Source organism: Mirounga leonina, unplaced genomic scaffold, assembly GCF_011800145.1.
Source record: "Mirounga leonina isolate KUSES-001 unplaced genomic scaffold, KU_Mleo_1.0 Mir_174, whole genome shotgun sequence".
NCBI lineage: Eukaryota > Metazoa > Chordata > Mammalia > Carnivora > Phocidae > Mirounga > Mirounga leonina.
Window position 1 is genome coordinate 49,889,267 of NW_023270451.1, and position 25,142 is coordinate 49,914,408.

The 25,142-nt window shown below is 44.5% G+C and overlaps 1 protein-coding gene across 6 annotated transcripts in view; it reads left to right on the plus strand.

Annotated features, from left to right (window-relative positions):
* The window catches only part of EEPD1 (endonuclease/exonuclease/phosphatase family domain containing 1), a 217,049-nt gene that overhangs the window by 170,513 nt on the left and 21,394 nt on the right, over positions 1–25,142 (plus strand). For all 6 annotated transcript variants that reach the window (XM_035020906.1, XM_035020907.1, XM_035020905.1 and 3 more), the window contains one exon: positions 8,130–8,181. In XM_035020906.1, coding sequence (XP_034876797.1) covers positions 8,130–8,181 — 52 coding nt within the window. The remainder of the gene's footprint in view (positions 1–8,129; positions 8,182–25,142) is intronic.

The following is a 25,142-nucleotide window of genomic DNA, read 5'->3' on the forward strand; positions in this document are numbered from 1 at the left end:
CTCGCTCACCATGTTCTGAATGCTATCAGCAAAAAGAGGCCCACATCTGGGCATAGCCTGGGAAACATAGAGAATAACAAGGACAAAAGGGGGGAAAATGCATGAGAATCCAAGCAGAGAAAAGAATAACAAAAATCAGGTTGACTTTAGGCTTGTTCTCTTTAACAGAGTCTATGTCTATAGAAGCTGTTGGAAGATTAGAACACCTGGGAGTTTTGTGCTGTCTTGTCTTTAATTCAGATATGTTCCTAGGCCCTGTATCACTCCTCCCTAGGTGGGGTCTGGAAATCTGACACATTAAAAATTCTTCTGATTAGCAAGTAAGTTGGCAAGCCAACTCTGAAGTTTTGGGGGTTATCTTGTAACCAGCAATTTCACACTCAGCTGAGTTGTCTTTTGTGTATTAGGCCAATCAGAAAGACATTCTCGAACATGTAAGGGCTTGGGAAAACATATGAACGTGCTCCTTACTTTAAAGCTTATTTTAAAGATATGTTGTAGAAGTTCAAAAGATAAGACAAAATATTGCTCAAGAAGAGGTAGCACAGGGGCACCTGGGTGGCTCAGTCGGTTAATCATCTGACTCTTGGTTTCTGCTTGGGTCATGAGATAGAGCCCCACATTGGGCTCCATGCTCAGCGGGGAGTCTGCTGGAGAGTCTTCCTCTCCCTCTGCCCCTCCCCACCTTTCTCTCTCTAAAAAAAAAGAAGGAGAAGAGGTAGCACAAGCCCTGGAATCAGTAGAACTAGCAATGTGTTATGTTAAGTTTGGTAATCAAGCAAACAGGAGTGTCAGAGATTGTCCTTAAGACCAGCCATAGAATGGAGCAACAACAATGGGACTGTACTCTGGATCTAAACTGTAAGGTATTGTTAATGGAGATCAAAAAGGGAAGGGAAGATAAAGTGTGCTGCTTGTCCTGGAAATAGGTTGGTAGAACAAAAATTTGTTGCTTTCTTTATTCTGATTTTTAGAGAAGTGTTAATAGTTAAGAAAGGCCCTGAATAATATTAGTACCAATATCCACCGTTGACAGTGGTTTACTCTGAGCTAAACAAAGTGCTAAGTACTTCCCCTGTGTCATGTATGGTCAGGGTCACAGGGGTGGATGCCAGATCCCTTCCCTGCCTCCCACCTGCTATTCTTAAAGTTCTTAAGATCCGGCAACCAGTAGGTGGGACAGCTTGAACCCAGGCCGACTGACGGCAGAGCCCTCCCCTAATCCCCCTATACTATTGTGAAAACTTAAAGGTACACACTGGGAGATCAAAAAAAAAAAAAAAGAAAAAAAAAGTTCTAGAACTACCCAAACCCTGGGAAATAGAAAAGCATCATAAAATAGACCAAAAAAGACTATGAATAGATTTTAAAAAGCAGGAAATGTACAGGGTACTTCCTTTAACTTCAGTACATTAGAATCATAGAAAATGCAAAACTATGCAATTTAAAACCCAATTACTTAGAGATAGAAAAATACAATCCAAAGAACTGTGGACTGGGGTGCCTGGGTGGCCCAGTCGTTAAGCGTCTGCCTTTGGCTCGGGTCATGATCCCGGGCTCCTGGGATTGAGCCCTGCATCGGGCTCCCTGCTCTGCGGGAAGCCTGCTTCTCCCTCTCCCACTCCCCCTGCTTGTGTTCCCTCTCTTGCTCTCTCTCTGTCAAATAAATAAATAAAATCTTTAAAAAAAACCCCAAAGAACTGTGGACTCCAATAAGAGACCAAAATAGCAGCTTCAGACTTGGTGGTAGGTAACAAGAAGGCTACATAATGAAATTTGAAACAAGGACGAATATTTACATAGAAAATGAATTTTTATTCATGGCTTATATATATAAGAAACCTGACTCAAGAAGGTAAATCTCTAAAGAAAACAATGGGAACTTGGAGAATGGAATTAAGGTAAATGTTGACCTGCTTAATTAGAAAAAAAAAAATGGTAGACTTGATAAATCCTGGACCTAATTTTTTCAGAGGACCAGCAGAGTAGACTGATTTCTCACAAATCTAATTTTTTTAAATGAGAAAAAATATCTACACACACTAAAGAATGAGGAAGAGGACATAACCACAGAAGCAGAGGTTGCTTTTAAGTTAAAAGTGATCACTAGTACCATTCTGTGCTCAAACTTTGAAAATCTGAATGGATTGGGCAATTTTCTAAGAAATTTCTAAGAAATGGAAATTACCGTAATTGATTCAAGCAGTTGAAAACCTGAATAGAACAAAAACCATGGGACTGTCATCAAGAGAAGTTTCCTGCCCACTGTTTGGCACACTAGTTTTCTCTAACCTGCCAAGAACAGCCACCCAAGCTAAATTCCATGCAGATTGTTCTGGTGCTGATGTTGTAGTTCAGCACTTGGCTTTGGGAAGGAAGGATGAGATGGCGAGCGTGTGTTTGGCAGCAATGGGATGAGATGCTGAAGAGGACACGTCTGAGAAAAGCAGTGCCTTCCCTGGGAGCCTGCCTTCTCTCTGAGGTGTGCGTGCTCACTAACATCTGGAGGCTGATGTCCGCTGTGTTTTCCCAGCCCCGAGCTAATGGTGAAGAAAATATAGCCTCAGGGAAAACAAGTCTATATTTAACATCCATGGCATCTTCTAAAATTTGTTGATCAAGAAGGAACTCTTCCTTCCTTTGTTCAGGGGAAGTTAATGTGGAGCTTTCCTTCAAAGAGAAAGGAGAAGCATCCAGACAAGTGGGTTGACCTAGTTTCTGAATTCGACTTTTGTGAAATGTCCTGGGTGGCCCCATGTCCTGCATGGGGACGTACGGATAGTCATTGTCGCCTGTGGCTGCTGCCTGTGATTCTATCTTCTCTCCAAATTCTGCTCTTGGGCGCCCTGTCCCTTGCTGGAAGGCTGTCTGCCGTGTCCCCTCTGCCAGGTCTCTGCTGCTCTTGAGGAGATTCAGATCTTGTCCGCTGAGGATGCAGGTGGAAACCCCTCCCTCACTTGCCTAGTTCCCAGGCCTGGAGATAGTTTGGGCTGGTATGCTGGGTGCAGAGCTCGGATCACGCTGACTCCACTCTTGTCCCCCACTCCTACCCCACCCCACATTCACACCAAGCCGTTTTATATGTCTATTGGCCATCTTCTGTATCTTGGGCTTTCGATGACACCACTACCCTAACTTATCACTAGCTACTCCTTACCCTCAAGATACAGTTCAAACTCCCTCATATGGCTTAACAAACCCTCTAAGCAGGCCTGGCCCCACTTGTTTCTGCAGAATAATCCTTCAGTACCTACCCGCCCCCTCCAGACACGCCTGTGGTCCCTGGTCTGTGTTTAGCTTCAGGGCGGGCGGGCGGGTGTCATGTTCATTCTACCCCCCTGGTTCCTTTGCTCATGCTTTTCCTCCCACTCAGTCTCTCTTCCTTGCAAGCCCGTAGGCGTCAGCCTAGAAGTCACTTCCCAGGGAGCCTGCCAGCTTTGTGTAAGACCTTCCAAAGAGCCTCATGGCACCCTGTGTTTGCCTCTTGAGAGTACATCCCATGGCTGATGTATGTACCTGGTTCCTCCATTAGACTCAGAAGTTTGAAGGCAGAGGCTGTGTTTGCTCATCACTGTATCCCCAGTGCCCAGTAGTGCCTGGTGCATAATGCATAACCTGTAAATATTTTATCTGTGCAGTGAATGGATGGCTCTGCCATGTTATATACACATCCTTTATGCACTTACCGAGTGCTGCTATGTCTCATGCACCATAATGTGTCACTTCATAAGTGCAGGGGCAACTCAGTGCCAGAATCCTCAGAATCTTGACTCCGGTGCTCCTTTAGGCTATCATCTGTTTGGGTCACATGAGTTTCTGCATAGCTGGGAGTTTGGCCTCTAAGTGTTTTTGCAGCACCCATACACCTATCTTCCTCTTATCTTATCTGCCTCTCTTCTGCCTTTTCAGGGGCCATTAAGGTTCAGTCTGCAGCTCTGAGCCACCCCAGACTGCAGGGGGGTGGGCCTCCAGCTTCTGTCTCTTCAACTTCGCTGCTTTTCTTCCCTGCTTTCAGTGTCTGCCTGGCCCTTTCCCCATCGCCACCTCTACTTCCTTGATAGACCTCGCTCTACCAGGCTCTATCCAGCGGAATAAGACCTCTGCCCTCAACTAGCTCACCTCCTTGTAGCTTAGTTAAGCAAACATTAATTGCATGCATCCTCAGTCTACGTAGCCAAGTGTTGTCCACTTCGACGTCAGAACTTGTCCTTAAAGGTGTCATTTTTCTAAGTAAATCACCCCTACCAGCTGCTTTTGTGTTATTTGCCTCTGTTCTCAGTTGAGTGCTGAAAAAGAAATTGCTTGTCATTGAGACTTCTGTCTGATGGAAGCTCTGCTGTTTTCAGAGGACGGTGACCAAGCCCCAGGCCACCATAAAGATATGCTGTCTTTAGTCCAGCTCTGCCAGGCCACAGAACCCAGAAGGGTCTCAGGGGCACACCTCCCCAGGCACGGGCCCAAGCAGAATCCTAGCCTCTGGGAGGGCAGGGACAGTGTGTGTTCATCTCGGTCACCCTGATGCCTGGCAGTTTCTGAAATATGGGAGGCATTCAGTATACATTTGTGGAATTAGCAAAAGGACAGAGGGAGGAAGGGAAGGAGGGAGAGGAGGAGGAAGGGAGTGAGGGAAGGAGGAGCAAAACTGACACAGAGATGAGGGCAAAAAATGAGAGGTGTCAACTGGATGATTTGGTGAAGGGGTGTGTTGCTCCTTCTCATATGAGTGACATTTTGTCCCAGGGACTATCAGTATCAGATTAGAAGAACCTGATAGCATAAGTACTGAAATAAATACTCCGAACTTGGAGCGTTTCTAATAAGGGAAGAAATAACATTAGGGTAGTTATATAACAAGAAACATCTCCTAGACGCTTAAAGATTATAGCTCTAAGGAGGAAGAAAAACCCCACAGCTCCCTGAAGAAATCCAACATTACAAGCAGCTGGGGCAGTAACTTCTTATTACCATGCATTATTTCCATTTTGAAACTCCAGCCATATAGATTTGAGTGTCTTTTCATCTTCCCATCTTTTCTCCCCCTGCCCCTAAAGCAATTTCATCTCGCATTGCTGCATTTGAGTAGTGTGGGAATGCCCCTCTTTTTTTCTGACCCTTCCATATGTTAATACTCTTTGGCATTGGTTTTAGAGCAAAAAAACTGACAAATCAGTTTAATGTCATGTGCCCCCTTGAGTAGATTGGTTGGGTCTCACTGGAGTGTTGAGAAGGATTCTGAAGCTGTGTCTAAGTTACATGGGGGCAAAGTTCATGCATGGGAAGAGGTGGAGAGGACTGGAGAGTGGCACTAGGCACACCACGTCCCCATTCAAGAGGAAAGTCAGAGCAGGGAACAGCATCCTTCAGGCTTTGACTTAAATGAGAGTCAATTAATGTCTTCATTTCATTTTCCCTTAGAGCCCGAAACTGGTCGGTTTTTGGCTCACGTTCTACAATGGCTTGCGTGTAATATCTTTGCAAGCAGGGAGGAAAAGAGTTGACGATCTCAACAGTGTTTAAACCTTTCCTCTAATCGGTTGATGTCTGATATCCAGTCCTGAATCGGACTTCAAGGCCATGGACAGGGGCAGGAATGAGAGACTGCTGAAAAATTTCCCCTGGTGGAACTATTTTCCAGTGGTTATATCAGAAGCAGTTTAAGCTTCTGAAACTCGAGCTCCACCTGGAAACCCCTAACTGAGCACCTAAGTTGCCATCCAAATCGGTGGCCTGGAATTTAGATTCGTGGGGAATCAGAATGTGCTGAGGAGTAGCCAGGAGTGTTGACCGGCCACCAGGCACATCCCATTAATGGCAGGCATGTGCACAGATGCATGCAGTGTGTGTCACTGAGGGAAAACACACACAATCATCTCGTTGGAGGCATTCTTTTTCAGAGGGAGAAACTGAGGCCCGGCCAGTGAGCCAAGCTAGATTGCATCAGCTGTAATACTGACTGGGCCCCGCTAGTCGGTCAGTAAATGTTCCTTGACTACTTTCCATGCGCCAGTTACAGACCCTGCAAATGGAATGGTGAGAAGGCCCTCAAGCCCCCTGCCACAGGGAGCTTCCTTGCTTTTTGGAAGGGACAGACAACAGCACCCCAACAAATCAATGCTTTAGGGGACTAGCAAGTGCACTGAAGAAAATAGTGTGATGATCAGGGACGCTGCCTGACCTCCGTGTCCGGAGAATGCTGCTTGGAGGACGTGGCGTTCACATTTGGCCTGGAATGACAGAGTATGCCAGAATCAGTGTTGTAAAGATCTTGGGCAGGACCCAAGCCAGACGTACAACAAAACCAATGTCCGAGAGATGAAGGAGAGTCAGTGTGGTTGGAGCAGAGGGCATGCCCAGAGTCCTGTCTTCTGGCTCCGATAGTTGCCGAATTGTTAATGGTGATGGTAGTGTCTCATAAGCTTTAAAACTGTTATTGTACTTCCTCGAGTTGCTCTTATGTAAGCCATTGCATTCGGTTGGATGTGCTTGCTTGGTTGTATGGAGAGATTACGAAGAAATCTGTAAGTTAAGGTGAACCTTATCGTGAGCAATAACCCCTTTGGAGGGAGGCTCTTTAGGTGGGGGGTGGGGACATTTCTGCTCCAGAGAACCATGCAGGTTGGTCGGAGGTAGAGAACGCGGTGTCCAGTGACCATAAACAGATTGGTTCAGTGGGGAGAGAATATCACACACCATCAACGGCTGACCTGCTCCCTAAACAATCTCAGCGAGCTCTCGTGCTTCCTCCCATGTGTCAGCGAGCTCTCGTGAGGACCGTGCTTCCTCCCATGTGCAGATGAATCCAGCCTTGTGTCCACAAACACTTGAAGAGCGGCATGTCCTGAGGGGGAGGATATTTTCCTTGTAAAACCCACATCCACTTCTGAATTCTCATCTCAGTTGCTGGCTACAGTCCGGGCTCTGGCCCCTAAACTGGAAACTGGTGGGTTGTGTACTCTCCACACCCCTGCTCTCCCGTTGGTGCCTTTGCCTCTGCTGCCCCTCTGTGGGTCGCCTTTCTCCCGAGTCAAGGCCAGCCCAGACCCTCCTCCAGGAAGCCTTCCTTGATCTCTGCCAGGGCCCATCCACCGGCACCCTGCATTGTGTTCTGGCTGTGGTCTGTGGCCTCCAAGAGGCTGTGAGCTCCTGGGCAGGGAGCATGTCCCAGTCATTGTGTAGCTTTGCCCACCTGCACACAGTAGGGCTTGGTCACTGTGAGGTAAACAGCTGAGCAGGCTGTCTTCATAAGCAGAGATTTTAGTTATTGGCTTGTTAGCATCAAAAGGACATGAAGGGAAGATTAATACTGAATACGGGCAACTGTTTTCTTCTTTATATTCCTCTAAATATATGAAGCAAATATCATTATTTTTAGAATTTTTTATGGCGAAATGTACATAACATAAAATTTGCTATTTTAACCATTTATGAGCCTACAACTCAGGGACATTAAGTACATTCACACTGATGTGCAGCCATCACCACCATCCATCTCCGGAACTTTGGGTCATCCCAAACTGAAACCCTGTACCCACTAAACAACAGTTCCCCCCTCTTCCCTCCCCCCGCCCCTGGCAACCGCCCTTCTACTTCCTGTCCCTTTGAATGTGACTGTGCCAGCTATTTGATAGAAGTGGCCTCAGACAGCATTTGTCCTTTTGTGTCTGGCTTGTTTCATTTAGCATCATGTCTTCATGCTTCCTCTATGTTGTAGGACGAGCCAGAATTTCCTTTTTCTTCAGGCTGAATAATAATTCCACATTTGTACGTTTGTCCCACATCTTGTTTATCCCCTGCATCCGTTGATGGACATTTTAGTTGTTTCCACCTTTTGACCGCTGTGAACATGGGTGTGCAAATGTCTGTTTCAGGTCCTATCTTCAACTCCTCTGGGTATATGCCCAGAAGTGAAATTTCTAGATCCTATGATGCAGTCAATTGTACGATTTAGAAACATTTTTAATCGTTCTGAAATGGTCATTTCAATTCAAAGCAAAGGTTACTTTAGATGGGGCTCAGCAGAAATGCAGGCTGACACGTCAAACTTTTGTTCTCGTGGGCTAGGGATTGGCTGATGCTTGGTGACGTGAAATGATTTGTTTTCAAGCCCGGTGTCAATTTTTCTCTTACAGCATCAAGCTTCTAGCTGTGCAGGAGCTACTTGACAGAGAGGCCCTGGAAAAGGTAAATCTTTTGTTCTTACTACCCCACATTCACAAACTTAGAGCAGAGTGCCACACACAGGAAAAATTCAACTCCCTGTCGCCAAAGACAGCACTTACTGCAAAGTGGGTCTGTTATTTTGTGTTCTTAACAGTCAGTGAACCATGCAAAATTTTCATCCAAACTCCCTACATTGCTCATATCCTGTTACAAACTCAGTGTTGCTCGGCTCCTTCAGGGTTGCGTTGAAAGCAGAGGCAACCTTTCTTTTCCTTTCAACACCAGGCACTGGACCAGATTCCACGTTGGCCCCTTCACTCCATTTCTGCTTGTGGGTGGTAGTTACTCTCTGGGCTTGTGGATGGTAGAATGGAGGCCCAGTGAAGTTAGGTCACGTGCCCAGGGAAAATTAGCTAAGCGGCAGAGTAGAGATTTGAACCCCATGGTTCCATTTCCCAAATCAGTGCTTTTTCTGTTTAACAGGCAAGTTCATGAGTTTGATCCCCTTTTTAGGCTATTTGTGAGGATTAGGAAACTCCCTTCCCACCTCAAACTAATGTTTCACTATGCTCTGGAAGAGATATCCAGTGTTTCAGCTTTCTGTGATCAAGTCAAGCACGCACCTGGGGATCCTTTGTGGGTTATGAGTTCAAGTTCTGTGTGTAAGGTGGGGTAGGCTCTGGAAAACAGACCAGGCAAGACCGAGAGCTTGGGTCTTGGCCCTCTTGGGCCTCCCAGCTCATACCAAGGTGCTCTCCTGGGGTGGCTCCATCTCTTCCTGACTGTGTAGCTATGGGTGCTAATTAGAATCTATAATGTTAGTGTAAAAGGAAGTGGTTATAGATATAAACACTCAAGAAATATTATTTTATTTGTAGGATTTTAAATGTTTGGATTAGTGGCCAGTCTGCTGGTTGGCACTGAAGCAAAGTCTTTAAGCACCAAGCAGTGATGTGCAGGGAGGGGGCTGCTGAGCACTGACTCTGAATTTAACATTCCTTCAGGCTCATTTTCGTCCCAGGTAAAACAGGGATGTTGCTGCTTGCCTGACCTCAGAGAGGCAACATGAGAACCAGCTGAGTTTGTGTAGTGGAAGGGCTTTCTAAATGCCAAAGCACTCGACACATATTAATTCTTAATTACTTGTATTAATTCTTAATACACATCCAGCCATTAAAATGCACGAGGCTCTAAAAGATATCCTTGGGCCTAATGACAATGTTGGATATGGATCGTAGATTAGATTAGAAAGTATTATATCAATGTGAACTTTCCCTGACGTCGGTAACTGGCATGTGTCAGAGAATGGACTTATTCTTAGGAATTATACACTGATGTGTTTAGGAGTAAAGGGGCATGCTGTTTATAACCTCTTCTCAAATGGGTCAGAAAAAACTAATGGAGATATGGGTATGTATATGTGAGCCGGAGGGGGAAGGAGCAAGCGTAGATGACAAAGCAAATGGGGCATAGTGCCAACAGTTGGCCCTTCTCGGGGGAGGAGCATATGAAGATTCTTCGTGTGTTTTTGAAACCTTTAAAAATTTACCTCTCCAAAAACAATTTTCTTCTCAATATTCTCTACAGTTCTTTTGTTTTACTCCTTAATTAATTAATTAATTAATTATTTTTTTAAAAGATTTTATTTATTTATTTGACAGAGAAAGACAGCGAGAAAGAGAACACAAGCAGGGGGAGCAGGAGAGGGAGAAGCAGGCTCCCCGCTGAGCAGGGAGCCCTACGCAGGACTCGATCCCGGGAGCCTGGGATCATGACCTGAGCCGAAGGCAGACGCTTAACGACTGAGCCACCTAGGTGCCCCTGTTTTACTCCTTAATTTAAAAAAACCTCAGAAACCATCAGACAAAGCTCATAAACGTGGCGTCCATGTGCTAAGCTATATCCGTATAATAAGAACACAGACACGGAGAGTATCGATTAGGTCTTTCAGCTGTGTTAATATTGGATTTGGAGAAGCCGCATGGGCAAGCCAGTTTGGGGGTACTAACTGCTGGCAGAGAACGGGGTCCGGACTCGCTGTGGGCTGAGCCTGCCTCCTCTTTCCTAACTGGGGCATCCCGGGTTACTGACCCTCTCTGTACTTCAGTTCCCCAGTCTCTAAAGTGCAGATCTTTAGCATCCCCAATTCACAGAAGTTTGAGAAGATGAAGTAGACAGTCAATGTAAAGGACTTAACTCTGTGCCTGGCGCTCAGTGACCCCCAGAAGTTAGTGGCTGCCCCCGGTATTCCCCCCTCCCTCCACCCCCTCCTCCCTCATTCTCACCAAGTCCAATGATGGTTTTGTATTATTCCCCCATCTCTGTACGTGACAAGTGGAATGACTTACGAGATGGTCTAAATATGCACAGAGGCCAGCTGGGAGCCAAATTCACTTAGTGTCCTGCTTCCTTCCTTCTTTTGTTTGTTCTTTCGTTTGTTCATTCATTCATTCATTCATTCATTCATTCATTCATTCATTTATTCATTTATACCAAGGCCTCTGTTGAGCCTTCTATATGCCAGGCAAGTAGCAAACATTTTTAGGAAAGTCCAGAAGCAACCAGTTGACATGAGCTTGGTCGTCATTGGCATTTTGAGGGACACATGGTATATTACCTGGCATCGTATTACTTTTTGCAGCAAGACTGGCCCAGTTCAAATGCTGGAATAAGGTAGATTCCCAAAGAGCCTCATGATATATGGGTTCTCACGCACCTGGACAAGTTAGAGAACCACCAAGAAAAGTTCTTAGTAAACTGCAGAGCTTTGCTACTCAAAGTGTGGTCTCTAGATCAGCATCATTGTAAGCTGGTTAGAAAAGCAGAATCTCGGGCGCCTGGGTGGCTCAGTTGGTTAAGCGACTGCCTTCGGCTCAGGTCATGATCCTGGAGTCCCTGGATCGAGTCCCGCATCGGGCTCCCTGCTCAGCGAGGAGCCTGCTTCTCCCTCTAACCTTCCCCCCTCTCATGTACTCTCTCTCTCAAATAAATAAATAAATCTTTAAAAAAAAAAAAAAAAAAAGAAAAGCAGAATCTCAGGCTCCACCCAGACCCCCAGAATCAGTCTGCATTCTAACAAGACCCGTTGAGTTGCGTGCACTAAGGTCCAGGAAGCTGTCCTGAGGATAGCATTTATGATCATCATCCCTGCTGCTGACTCACGCATCTTAATAGAGAACCTCTGAGGTGTCAGATATTTGCTTTATCAGTTAAGCTCTTTTTTTTTTTTCACCAAAAGAGAAGCAAACATCATCATTCTATTTGTCAGAACCCAGTTTTTATCTTTAGTTTTCCTGCTTCCTCCTTTCATTTAGAAAATGAGCCAGAAAGGCCTCCATTAAGACACACATCCTGCAAACCTCAAACCTCTTTGACTGTCTTTGGAGCTGGGCTTCCAATGGCAGTCTGCCTTTAGGGTTTGCAATGGCTGAACTCCTGAGACCCAGTCACGGTGGAACTGGTACCCCTCCAGACGCAGTCCCAAGAGCAGGGATCTGTTGCCCACGTGCCTTTCTTACAGTATGGAAGCTGTTCGGGGGTCATCTCCCTCCCAAGTACTTGCAGGTTAAATCCGGCCAGTAAATAGTCAGATTATGTAAAACATACTGGAAAAGACTGAAGATAAGCAGCCATGTTTTGGGGTCTCCCATATACTAAGATTTCTAGTGCTTTTTCTCCCTAATATTAGGCATTGTTATATGGTCTTAGTATTTAAGCTTCAAATTACGAGCCATTTGCCTCACTTCTCCTGTCCCAGGATTTAAGCTGTGACAGTGGTGAGGTTTTCCTGGCTTCCACAGGGCCCCGGAGCCAGCTCTGGGGAGGCTCTGTTGTTGGAGAGCCGAGGTCCCCTCCCAGCCTCACCCCTGTTTGGCTGCTAACCTGGCAGGGGACCTTCCTTGGAGGCCCAAGCCCTTTTCTTCATGCATACAACTGATCTCTCTGGTGCCCTCCCACCCTAAAACACTTGGGTTTTACTTTCTAAATGGATCCCTGATCACATCGTGAAAAGGGGAAAATTCTTTTTTTCATGCTCTGTTTTCTCTTATTTTCTCTGCTTCCCTGCCCCAGTGGTTCTTACTGGGATTCCGGGGCCTTTATGGCTAACATCTGCCCTACTCACCATTAAAACACACTTCCTGGGGAGATGTGAACGGTGAGCACGTGCCCAGTGACCCTCACACACTCAGTAGGGTTCCAGTTTTCTCCTCTCCTAACCCTGCTCCTCTTAAGTCAGGTGCAGTAGATTGGGGTGGAGGTTAGGGACCCCTGGGGGGATTAGGTCTCTGAATTTTTCTTCTCTACAAACACTACAAAAAGTCATTTCCTGGACAAGTGTCAGTCATTTGTCATATATTTTAAAAATAACCTATAAACCATACAATTAAAAAGCTAAGTTTCTCTACCAATTTCTTGTCTTAAAAAAACTGTTGGAACCATGAGAATATTACTTAATATGCATACATGTCAGGACATGTGACATTTCCCTGGCAAAATATTTTGGATTTCGCTGGGCTTTGTCGTCAAGCATCTAGCAGGTCCCGAGAGCGAGGACTGGCTCTAAGAAGGATGCACGCCATCCTGTTGTCTCCCTTCTCTCTGCTTTAAGTTCAGGATGCTCTTGTTTTTCTGAACTTAAGGCACACAGACTTGTTTCCCAGGCTTTACAAACGGGCCCGTCTAATGCCTTTAAACGTGGCATTGCATGAAAGGAAATAAAAATATTGGTACAGCTTGATTTAGTAAGATCATTTTTCAGTGACCCTTTCAAACAGCTTCCTGCAAAGCTGCAAACAATAGTTTGGCCGTTCACTCCAGCTGGAGGTCACCCTGTTGCTGGACGGGCCAGAGGGCAGAGCACCGGCTGACCCAACCCGGATCCAATCTGCCTGAAAAGCTGCCTGTGTGAGGTTCAGGCCACCCAGCACATGGCCATCGCCGTGCTACCCCCGCCCCGGCCTCCGCAGGCCATGACTCAGCCATTAATCACAAGCTGGCTGAGCCCACGCTCTGTCCCCTGGAACCCTGGCTCGGAGGGTGCCCAGACTGGGGTTGAATCCAGCTCTGATGTTTACTAGCTGGAGGATCTCTTGGGCAAGTTATTGCTCAGACTCGGTTTCTTTTTAACATGAGGGGAGCTCACAGTAATACCTACCTCCCTGGGATTTTTTATGAGAATTAAGTGAGATAACGTGTGAGATAAAAGAAATTATGTATAGAGTGAGCACTGGAGAGATGGTGGCTAGTGCTGTCCCTGCTACTGAGATCATTCCTGTTGTCACCATCACCATCATCACCATCATCACTGATACCTCCTTCTCCTCCTTTCCTGAGAAGCCCAATTTGAGATTGAGCTGACGCCATTAGAGTACATTGAAAAAGGAGTTACCACCCCTGCCCTCCCCCCATTTGGCAAATTGTCCGGGACAAAAGGCCTGCCAGTCTTCGTGCCTGCTCCTGGATATTTTCCCTAGAATTTCAGCTTTGAAGCCCAGCGCTGAGTCTAGTTTTCCTATAGGTGGAGCAGATGATCCCTCAGACCTCTTTTGCACGTGGGAGATGAAGTGTATACATTGCACCAGCGAAACTAGAAAAATTGAACTTGATATTTGCACGTGAATGGCTAGTCAGGGACTTTTGCAGCTGGATCCTAGTGATTCGAAGTTAGTAGCTTCCTGGGAACTTCCAGAAGGAAATAAGGGGTAAATAATAGTCAACGTCGACGTGTATGAATAACCTAAGGATGCTAAGTCTTGTATCTATAGCTGGTGACAGGCTTTCCTGAACATACGCCGGGTACACACATAAGCTTTAGCTCTAACGTTATATGCTTTTGGGGTGTTTTTCGCTGTGATTTGGACTTCCAGTTAATTTAGTTTGTGCAGCAACTGAGTCCTTAACACTGTGCCTATGTGGTACTGTATACCAAGGAGCATACAGTTATATAAATACATTTGAATGGCTTATATAAAATCTCAGAATGCCAGAGTTGCGGGAAACTGTTCAAACCATGGACTCTAAACCTGTCGTCTTGCAGACAGGACATGGACGCCAAAGGAGCTGAAGTATCCCCTTGACCCAGGGCCCATAGCAGTTGTTAGGGAACCAGGAGTGACCCCAGAGGAAAGGGCTTCATTCCAGATAGCCGCTGCCTGTCTCCCATGATCTCATTTAATCTGGACCTTAGCTTTCGCAGACTTTGTGGAAGCTTCTATCTCTGCATCTTCGAGGAGTGGGAGCTGACCCAGAGTGTCGGTCCCTGGCCAGGTGATGGAGAGCTGAGACTCAGGGCTTTTAACAGTATGACTTGTAGTGAAACAGACACAGGCAGGTAGTATTTATCTCCCTGAGCCCCCTTGGGTCCAGCAGGGGAAACAGAGAATGTGGGCTGGGGATTGGAGGAGGAGGCAGTTGGAGGTTCAGGGCTCTGGATGTGGACAGGACCAGGAAGCATCTGAGCATGATGTGAGGGCTGCGGGTCTCTGAGGGCCTGCCAAGGGGGGGCAGTGGAGAACATGCAGCAGACACACCCTCCCCTTAGGCTCAGTGTCAACATGAATAGCTTTGAGAATCTTAAAGTCTACTTAAAAACACTTTTTAAAAAATAGCACTCTGGGGTGCCTGGGTGGCTCAGTCGGTTAAGCGACTGCCTTCAGCTCAGGTCATGATCCTGGAGTCCCGGGATCAAGTCCCGCATCGGGCTCCCTGCTCGGCAGGGAGTCTGCTTCGTCCTCTGACCCTATCCCCTCTCATGTGTTCTCTCTCTCTCATTCTCTCTCTCTCAAATAAATAAATAAAAATCTTTAAAAAAAAATAAATAAATATATTAAAAAATAGCACTCTGTCCTCATTTAAAAATATCAGAATGAGATTCTTCAGCTCCCTTGGTTTGTTTTTTCTCCCATGCCTGGTCCTTCGTGTACTCTGAGCCTAATTCCACTGCCATCTTGAATGGTCAGTATTCATGTGTCTGTTATTTATTTATTTATTTTTAAGTGGGTTGAGCCAGATCAGTGTCTAAGCATGACTCAACTCATTGTAATCGTGTTTCTGGCCAAATCCTTTCCAGCAGGCAGCTGGTTACCTTCCTGAAAGGGCCAGGAAGCAGAAATGGAGACCCCTGTGAAGATCAGGCTCCCCCTGTTGGCTCTATGGAGTCTGACTCAGGCCCACCACCGCGAAGGGGGGGGGGGCGGTGCACAGCCACCCCCTCACCAGCTCGGCTTCGCCAGCTGCACACTTGGACCCCACGCCCGTTCTGGAAAGGACTCTTGGCTGGGGTACCCCCCGCCCCCCAGCACCTCAGCTGCCAGAAAATGGAACATCATAGTGAATTATGGGCCAGGCTTCACAGTTCATTAAAAAAAATGTATTTTCTCTTTATTCTTTTAAAATCACCAAGATACCATGTAATTTTAGGGGCTTCCACTATCTTTCTTTCTTTATGAAAAGCTTTTATTTGAAGTGAGCAAAAAGTAGAGTTCCAAGTAGGGCTCTTAAACCCCCTTTAGCTTCCCTAGCTATCAAAGAGACACAAATTAAGCAAGAGATTCTTTTAAATTTGTTACGTTAGCAAAGTTGTTTTTTTTTTCAAAGATTTTATTTATTTGTTTGAGAGAGAGAATGAGACAGAGAGAGAGAATATGAGAGGGGGGAGGGTCAGAGGGAGAAGCAGGCTCCCTGCTGAGCAGGGAGTCCGATGCGGGACTCGATCCCGAGACTCCAGGATCATGAACTGAGCCGAAGGCAGTCGCTCAACCAACTGAGCCACCCAGGCGCCCCTAGCAAAGTTTTTTAAACAACAGCATAGAATGTTGACGTGCAATAGAGCTGGGGCCCCCATTTATTGCTGGGCAGGGCCGGTGATGAGGCGCTATCCTTCCATAAGCTCTTGGGCAGCACGTTTTATCAGCCTTTGAGATGCCCCTACCCTTTGGCCAGCAATCCCATTCCTGGATGCGTATCTTAAGGAAATGATCCATAAAAACAGAAAACAATAAACGTGTCATATCATGCTTTCTAATTATGAATAATGAATGGCAGTTCAGTGCTCCGTGGGAAGGGAGGGGTTAAACAGTCTGTGGTAGCAGTCCCCAAACCTGCAAGGTGTGGCTACTTGTCCTACTTTCCTCTTTGCTCCTGTCCTATTTCTCTTCTTTCCTGTACTTGGAGTTCCCTGTACCCTACACAGTCAGCCTTCATCCTTCCTCAGTGATCCTGAACCCTTAGGAGCCTGGTCCCTGGCCCAGTTCATTTATTAAATCATGGCTCACCCTAGCCAGCTTCTAACCCAAAGCATTTTTATTTAAACTTTTTTTTTTCCTTTTTAAAAAATTGTGAACTGATTTTATATAAAACTTAAAAATTTTATAGGCAGTTATCCATTTCTGGTAATTTCTGTATAACACTGTTTCTGTTTTTGTAATGAATACATAATGATTTTATGTTAACCAATATTTCATAACATTGTGAAGCCATTTAGATACAATGCTAGGAATTTGGGAGTGGGAAAAGGAAAGAAATCCTCCCTGAAGCTTGTCTTGTCTAGGTGAGCCTGATCCCACTGCCGCCTTCTACCTGTGATGGGTTGTCCCTGGGGCCATTCTTCTTGATGGTTCCATTACTTTGCCTACATACTCTAAATTCATTATTTCTTCATTTCCTAATTGATTCTGTATTCATAGAGGAAAAAAGGAGAAATCTCATATGCATGTGGATTGCAAGCTCAGGCAGAGGCCAACACGAGGCCTATACCAAGAGCAGAAAGATCATTTCATTCAGGCTTCAAAGAGAAAGGGGGCCTTGAAAAATCACCACTTTCTATGTTTTGCTAAGAGTTGTATCATTATCAACTAGAGAGAGTTTGGCTGGCTTCTTGTAGTGGCTTATAAATGATGGGCCAGTCTTGTGCACTTGTCTAGTCCATGATTTGAACATAGTGTGTCCATGTTAATATTTTTTCTGTGCTGACTCTTGGCTTGAGATTCCTTCTTTCCTCTTCAAGAGGGCATCTGGAGGCTCCAGTTCTGGAAATAGCAGAGTACCTTATATCAGTATAGCCTTCCCTCAGATAACAGCGGTCAACTGTAAAATGCAGACAACTATTTGAAAGCACCGAGAGCTTCTGAAAGCAGGCAGACATGGGCGAGCCATCAACCCTGGAAAGGAGCCAGCCCTGGGTGAGATCCATATCTGTTTGGCTTTTCCCCTGATCGCCTTGCCTGGCCTGGGTGTTCAGCTAGAGTTCAGGCAGGAGATCTTGAGGGGGGAATATCACGAGTCTTCTCTCTTTTTCTTTTTTCTTGGTCAGTCTAGCTAAAGGTTTCTCATTTTTTGTTGGGCTTTTCAAAGACCTTTAGAGTTTGTTGATTTTCTCTGTTATTTTTTATCTTTTATTTCATTCAGTTCTGCTCTGATCTTTCTTGTTTCTTTCATTCTCCTTGCTTTGGGTTTAGTTTACTCTTTTTGTTCCCCCCTGGTGTCTTCAAGCGGAAGCTTAGGCTATTGATTTGAGATCTTTCTTCTTTGCTAAGATAAGCATCTACAGCTATAAGTTTTCTTCTAAGCACTGCTTAGATGACTTGCATAAGTTTTGGTATGTTGCATCTTCATTTTCATTTATCTCAAAGTATTTTTAGTTTGCCTTGTGATTTCTTCTTCTTTCTTCCCATTGGGAATTTACAAGTGTTTTGTTTAATTTCCACTTATTTGTGGATTTCCCAAAATTCTTTCTGTTATGGACTTATTTTTTTTTAAGATTTTATTTATTTATTTGACAGAGAGAGGCACAGCAAGAGAGGGAACACAAGCAGGGGGAGTGGGAGAGGGAGAAGCAGGCTTCCTGCAGAGTAGGGAGCCCAATGTGGGGCTCGATCCTAGGACCCTGGGATCATGACCTGAGCTGAAGGCAGACACTTAATGACTGAGCCACCTAGGTGCCCCTCTGTTATAGACTTCTAATTTTTTCCCATTCCACAGTGGTCAGAGAACATGATTTACTTGACTTCAGTCCTTTTAAATGCATTGAAGCTTGTTTTATGGCCTAGAATATGATCTATTCTGGAGAATGTTCCACGTACACTTGAGAAGAAAGTGTATTCTGCTGTTGTTTGACTGAGTGTTCTGTAAATGTTTATAGGTCTGTTTGGTTTATATTGTTGCTTAAGTCTTTTATTTTCTGATAATTTTCTCTTTAATTGTTGAGACATTATCAAAACATTATTGAAAGTGGGGTATTGAAGTCCCCAACTATCGTTCCTTCCTTCAGTTCTGTCAGTTTTTGTCTCACGTATTTTGGGGTTCTGTTATTTGGTGCATATATATTTATAATGGTTATGTCTTTCTGAGTGAATGACCCTTTTATTATTATAAAATGTCCTTCTTTATCTCTAGTAACAGCTTTAATTTTGAAGTCTATTTTTCTAATATTAGTTTAGCCATTCCAGCTTCCTTATGGTTGCTGTTTGTCTTATGTGTCTTTTTAAATTTTTTTACTTTCAACCTACTTGTATCTTTTAATCTTAAGTGCTATCTCCTGTACCCAGCATATGGTTGGATATTGTTTTTTACCCAATTTGACAGTCTCTGCCTTTTGATTGGGTTATTTAATCCATTCACATTTAATGTTATTATTGATGTGGTTGAGTTTACAGTTCCCATTTTACTTTTTGTTTTCTATATCTTACGTCTTCTTTTGTTCCTTTCTTCCTCTTTCACTGCTTTCTTTTGCATTAAGTGAGTATTTTCTAAGGTAGCATTTTAATTTCCATAATGATTTTTTTCACTCTGCTTTTTGAGTTATTTTCTTCACAGTTGCTCTTGATTTTACTATATAAATCTTAATGTATCAGATTTATACTAACTTCTTTCAGATTTGAACTAACTTAATTCCAATGAGAGATAAACACATTTCTCCTGTACAGCTATATCCTCCCCTTCCCCTTTTTGAGCTGTTGTTATACATGTTACATCTAACTACTATGCTACAGACCCAACTATATGTTATTATACTCATTACTTTATATGCTTGTATGTCTTTTGAAGAAGATGATGAGAGAAGAAAGGAGAACAAGTATCTATTTATAGCATGAGCTACATTAACCTTCTTATTTACCATTTCCATTTCACTTCATTTGTTCCTGTGGATTCACATTACCATTTGGCATCAATTTCTTATTGGCATCATTATCTTATATGTATATACAAATGGATGGGTGGATGAGTGGGTGGGTGGGTGGGTGGATGGATGAATGGATAGGTGGATGGATACATGGATACATACATACTACATGCATACATACACAGTTGGCAGGCAGACAAATAGAATAATCCAGATTGCCATATGAAAATTCATTTACTGCTATGAGTCATGGTCAAAAATATTTGAAAACTGCTGTCCTGCACTATTTGTTGGCTTGGAGGAGGGGAAGAGGCTCGCTCTGGGATTTTTTTCAAGTACTCGAAAGGCTTGCCCTCAGGTATATCCTGAGCACTTTCCCTTCTGACCTTGTTAGTCTCTTGACTCTATGTTGCTTCTCAACAGAGAGAAAACGTGCTCGACTCACTGCATTCCCTTCAAAATTGTTGTGTGTAGCCACCACCTTGTACAAGCACTCACATCACCATGGTGACAGGAGTTACATGCAGCTTCCTGTCTTATTTAGTCCACCCTCAAATGCTTCTGTTATCAGGAAATGCTAACAATGAGTTGGTGCTGAGAGAACTTTCAATTCACTTTTTTAGAGTAATCTGAGACTTTTCATGAATGATTCATTCATTCATTTCTTGAGAGCATGACTTTGTACTTAGCAAGTTGTGGGTTGGTTTGTCATTTTAAATGAAACAGAAGGGCAGGCAGGTAAAACTGTTTTGCTCAGTTGCTAAACATTTATGCTTCGTGTTCTCAGTGGGTAAAATTATCCTGATGAGCTGGTCACTAGGGCTTGCTTTGTCAGAATTAATTCAGTGGAGAAATCTATCAAATTGTTAACTACCCATTTAGAATGAGTAAGTCCTACAGCTGATAAAATATTTTTTTATTAACCTTCAGGAGGCATTGAAATGGTAAGCTTGGGCCTTAACAAGATTCCAAACTTCTCAGAAAGCATCCCACCTGCTTTCAGAGATTTTGATCTATCTTGGTAGAATTTCAGAAAAGTGTACTGACGTCCCTCATGAACACAGTCCAAGACCCTTTTCTAGATCCTAGACCTGGTTTCTCCACATTCTCACTGTGCTGCCCGGCACTCCTTGCCTTGCCCCCAACCTGTCCCACCTAACTCTCGTCCATGAGATGCAGATCCATTTTCTTTTTAAAAGATTTTATTTATTTATTTGAGAGAGAGAATGAGATAGAGAGAGCATGAGAGTGGGGAGGGTCAGGGGGAGAAGCAGACTCCCTGCTGAGCAGGGAGCCCGATGTGGGACTCGATCCCAGGACTCCAGGATCATGAACTGAGCCGAAGGCAGTCGCTTAACCAGCTGAGCCACCCAGGCGCCCTCGCAGATCCATTTTCACAGGCAAAATTAATTAGGTTGGAAGAAGACAGCCAGAGAAAACAAAGCAGCTCCCCATATATGAATTATTCTAAAATTACCTGCCCTCCTAGTTATGTCAGTGACTTCCTGTACCAGTAGCCAGTCAAGAGATTTATTTAAGTGGCTCTGTAGTCATTCTTGAGACACAGAGCATCTTCCTGATGTGTCAGGCCCTTGGTATCCACAGGAATCAGAAGTGCTCAGGCCTAAAGCAAGATCCCCAGCATTTATAAGCCAAAGAGCTGAACTTGGAAGGGAAAGTGACAAGCTCTGGTTTTTGGCCTGAATTTCCAGCATTTGTACCAGCTCCAGAGATGGGGGTAGGAGGAGTGGGCGTAGATTAAAGCCTTCCCCGCTCCTTGATTACAAAATTATGAGACTGTAGTTTTTATTACTGCTAATCTTCCCTCACAGGCAAGACTTGTCTTCTCTTCCTCTCTCCACCTGGCTGAAACCTCTAGTTGAAGAATAAATTGCTACATATCGATTGTTCATTTTATTTCTCATTACCCAGACATCCCTGTTATGCACTTAATCTGTATGGCTATATTTGTGAATAAGAGGGGAAGAAGTAACGAGTATTTTTAGGCATCATTTCAGGATGTGGCAGGGACATTTTTTAATGTTGTTTTTGGTGTTTATTTAGCAACAGCACTTAACTTGCTTTTATTTATGAAAAAAATGCAACGTGTGTGTGTGTGTGTGCACACCAGCACGTCTTCTTCCTGGATAAAGTTCAATCCAGTTGATTGGTATTTATACAATGGCTAGAAAAGTGAGATTTCTAGAAAACTTGAAAGCAGAGGGAAAAATTAAAACATAGAAAAGGGTTACTTGGTCTCCGTAGTTGAATTTTGTTTCCGTCCTTCATTTATAGTGTTAACAGATAACCTTCTAAGATGCAAGGTGGATCATATGACTCCTCTCCTTGTTCTTGCTTCAGCAGGAAGCTGAAGGGCATAGTGGGGTCACACAGACAAGGATTTGGGTCCTGGCTCAGCCCCTTGCCTTCTGGGCGATCTTAACCCCTCCAGCCCCACATTCCTCATTTCTCCAGCCATGGTGCAGGTCTCATCAAGCCACGTGTGGAAAGAGCAGCGGTAGTGTTTGGCTCGCAGTGAGCTGTTTTGGGTACAACCCATTCACGTGGACGTCTCTTGGTGCCCTGCAGGATGCTGTTCTGGCATCCGTGGCATGGCCGTTGCCCGGTGTGCAACTGGATTTTTGTACCACTTCTCTCTGCCCTGTTTGCCTTTACTCCACCCACTCCCGGTAGCTTGAAAGGAGCTGGAGAGCCTGTCAAGCTAACCTCAGGCAGTTAGGCTATTTTTAAGTGCCTCTGGCCAAAAATGTAGCAGGAGGGGAGGTTGACTAAAAGATAGTTTGGGGATTTGGCTTTCCATTTCTCCCATTAGCACAGAAAACTGAGAAGGGATGAGTCTCAGGACATTCTCCAAAATAAGAATGCTATTTCACGATCCACCACCTAGAGTTCTTGCTGCCAGAAATTGCCTGGGGGTGACAAATCACCCATCTCTCCATCCCTTGCTGCCCATGCAGAAAAGAACAATCAAATATATGTGGTTTGCCCTGAAATAGTTTAGGAAATATGAAGGCTTGAAAGTGTAGGATTTGGCATAATGCAAATCAAAATAAAATAAGTCATGAATCAGTAATACTTTCACCCACAGCTTTGAAATCTTTATTTTTATTATTATTGCTGCTAAGGATGGCAGGCTGCATAAACACCATTTAGAATAGCTGAAGGCTGGCGTTTTATAAGAAAAATGGCAACAAGAGCAATTTCCCTGAGGGTCCGTAAGAACTAATTTTGTTTAATGTGACGGTTCCTAAATAACTCTGGCTTCTTCACAGGAACGCACAGGGAAGGGCTGGGAGCCTTGCAGCCTAGACTGAGTCTAAGAGTGAATGAGTTGTCTGTGTTTAGGGACTGAGAAAAATCTATCTCTGGGGCTGAAAAAAAGATGTGGTGTTCTCGTAGGAGGGTAAGGATGGGGAGCTAATGTAAACTGTGGCTTTGTTCTGCTTCTCTTTGGATGATTTTCTTTGGATTTAAGTACCTAAATAATGGTTTCCTACCCTCTTTTCTTGGCTTTTTCTCTTCTCCCATCTTCCTTTAACGTGTCCTTACCCTTTCTATTGCCATATCTGAAACCTCAGAAGTAAAAATACTCTTATTAATAAATTGTACTGTGGGATGGTTTTGGGGGGTCTAGAGACACTCTTTTCCTGATCTATACCCATCTTACCCATTCTTTGAGCCTGTTCACCTGAAAATATCAAAAAGGGAAGGAGATTCTAGAAGGGAAGAGCTATGGTTGGCTACACCAACATGGCTTGTCTTGTTGTCATCTTACAAGCTTGGGGCAGATGCCTTTTTGCTCATGAGTAAAATGTGGTAACATATATGGATCACATTTCCTATCGAAATTTTGGTTTAGCATTTCATCAGGAAGGACCGAGTGAAACTCTGTGCTGTCAACCCTCGTCGTTGGCATGTTTCTCAGGTGACGTGAAACTGTTAGAATCTGTGGAATGACATCTTCGGAGCAAACCGTGGCATGGCCATCCCAATGTCTCTGCTCCGACGTGGGGTGCTTTGCTCTGCCTGTAAGCTTTCTTATGCTCTCCTAAAATAGCCACAAAATCCTCCAAAACTCATTGCTATTTTCAGACCTGCTTCCACTTAGAATAATTAGTTTCAATCATTACTCACACGTTTAATGCCTAATTTGGGACAAAGTATTTATTTTATTTGCCCTAAAACTGTCTTTTTTGAGCTTCCAAGAGCCTCTATTCCAGGAATTACTGGGTGCCCTGCTCCTCTTCCAGGGGCTCAGTAACCATGTGGTGAGAACAACCGAGTCACCCCAGTCCCGAGGTGGCCTCCCCCCCGGGCCAGCACTGACCCCATGTTCCCTGCCGGGCAGAGGGCTCTGTGACGGCCCTCGCCTGGGCTCACGCCTGGTGTTTGTTGAATGAACAGAGTGGTTCCTCTGCTTTACCTTCAACATCCAATCCATTGTTCCAAGGCACTTTCTTTATTATCAACGTAAAATTCACATCCCATAAAATTAACCATTGCAGAGCTCATTAGAAAGCACATCATCTGGTGCCATTTAGCACATTCACAGTGTCGGGCAACCATCACCTCTCTCTGGTTCCAAGACATTTTCATCATCAAAAAGGAAACCTGGTACCCCATAAGGAGTCACTCCTCCTCCCTTCCCCTGGCCCCTGGCAACCGCCAGTCTGCTTTCTGTCTCTATGGATTTGCCTATTCTGGGCATTGCATATAAATGGAATCATACAACATGGGGCCTTTTGTGTCTGGCCTTTTCGCTCAGTATAATATTTTCGAGGTTCATCCATGTCAGACAGGGATTAACATGTCATGTCTTGTCGTGGATCACTACCATTGCATTCTATGGATATAGCACAATTTGTGTATCATTCATTGGTTGATGGGCATGTGGGTTGTTTTTATCTTTGGGCTGTTGTGAAGGGTGCTGCTGTGAACATTCCCATCCCAGTATTGGTTGGAGTGCCTATTTTCATTTCTTGGGAGTCAGGTGATGCTTGTTTCGTGATTATCTCTCAGACTTGTCCACTGCTCTCCTTTTAGTCAAACCACCCTCATATTTTACTGCACTGCCTAACTGATCTGGCCCTTCTCCAGCCTACGCTCTACACGGCAGCTCGGTGGCCCTTTAAAAATGCAGATCTGTGGTTTGTGCCCTTCACCGATTTTAGGATTGCTCATAAGATAAGGAACAAACTCCTTGCAGGGCAGGCAGGGCTCTCCATGGCCAGGTCTCAGACATTCCTTTAAACTCATTTTGCCATTCTGCCGCTCACCATCTATGCAGGAGCCCCATTGACCTTTCTGTCCTACAAACTCTCCATGTCTGTCCCACGACAGGCCCTTTGCATGTGCTGTTCCACTGCCTGGGTTGCTCTCTACTCCTCTTTGCCCACTTAACTCTGTCTCATCCTTGAACATGACCCCACTTAACATCACAGCTTTGTTTAAGGCACCAGAGCGGGGTAGACATCCCACCGTGTTCTGGCTTGGCAGGGACACCTGAGGGTCCTCACAGATAGAATGACCACAGGACAAATTCTCTAAAGAGACATTTTATTAAAAAACAAAGCTAGAGGGAAAAAAATAAAGGTGAAAGTTGTTTATCTGAAGGTGAAAGAAACTGAACTATTTATGAAGATTCCTATCTCTTATATCAGGGAGTTAAAAAAAGGAAGTGCCACTTCCTCTCTGATTGTACATTCTGGGGGCTTAAGCTTAATGTCTGTAGTCATCCACAGTGTTGCCGTCTGTTTATCATAGGTATGTATATTTAAATAAGCAAAGACCTCCTGATTTACTTTCAGAAATGAAGATATCACTGTAAACAGTAACTTACTGA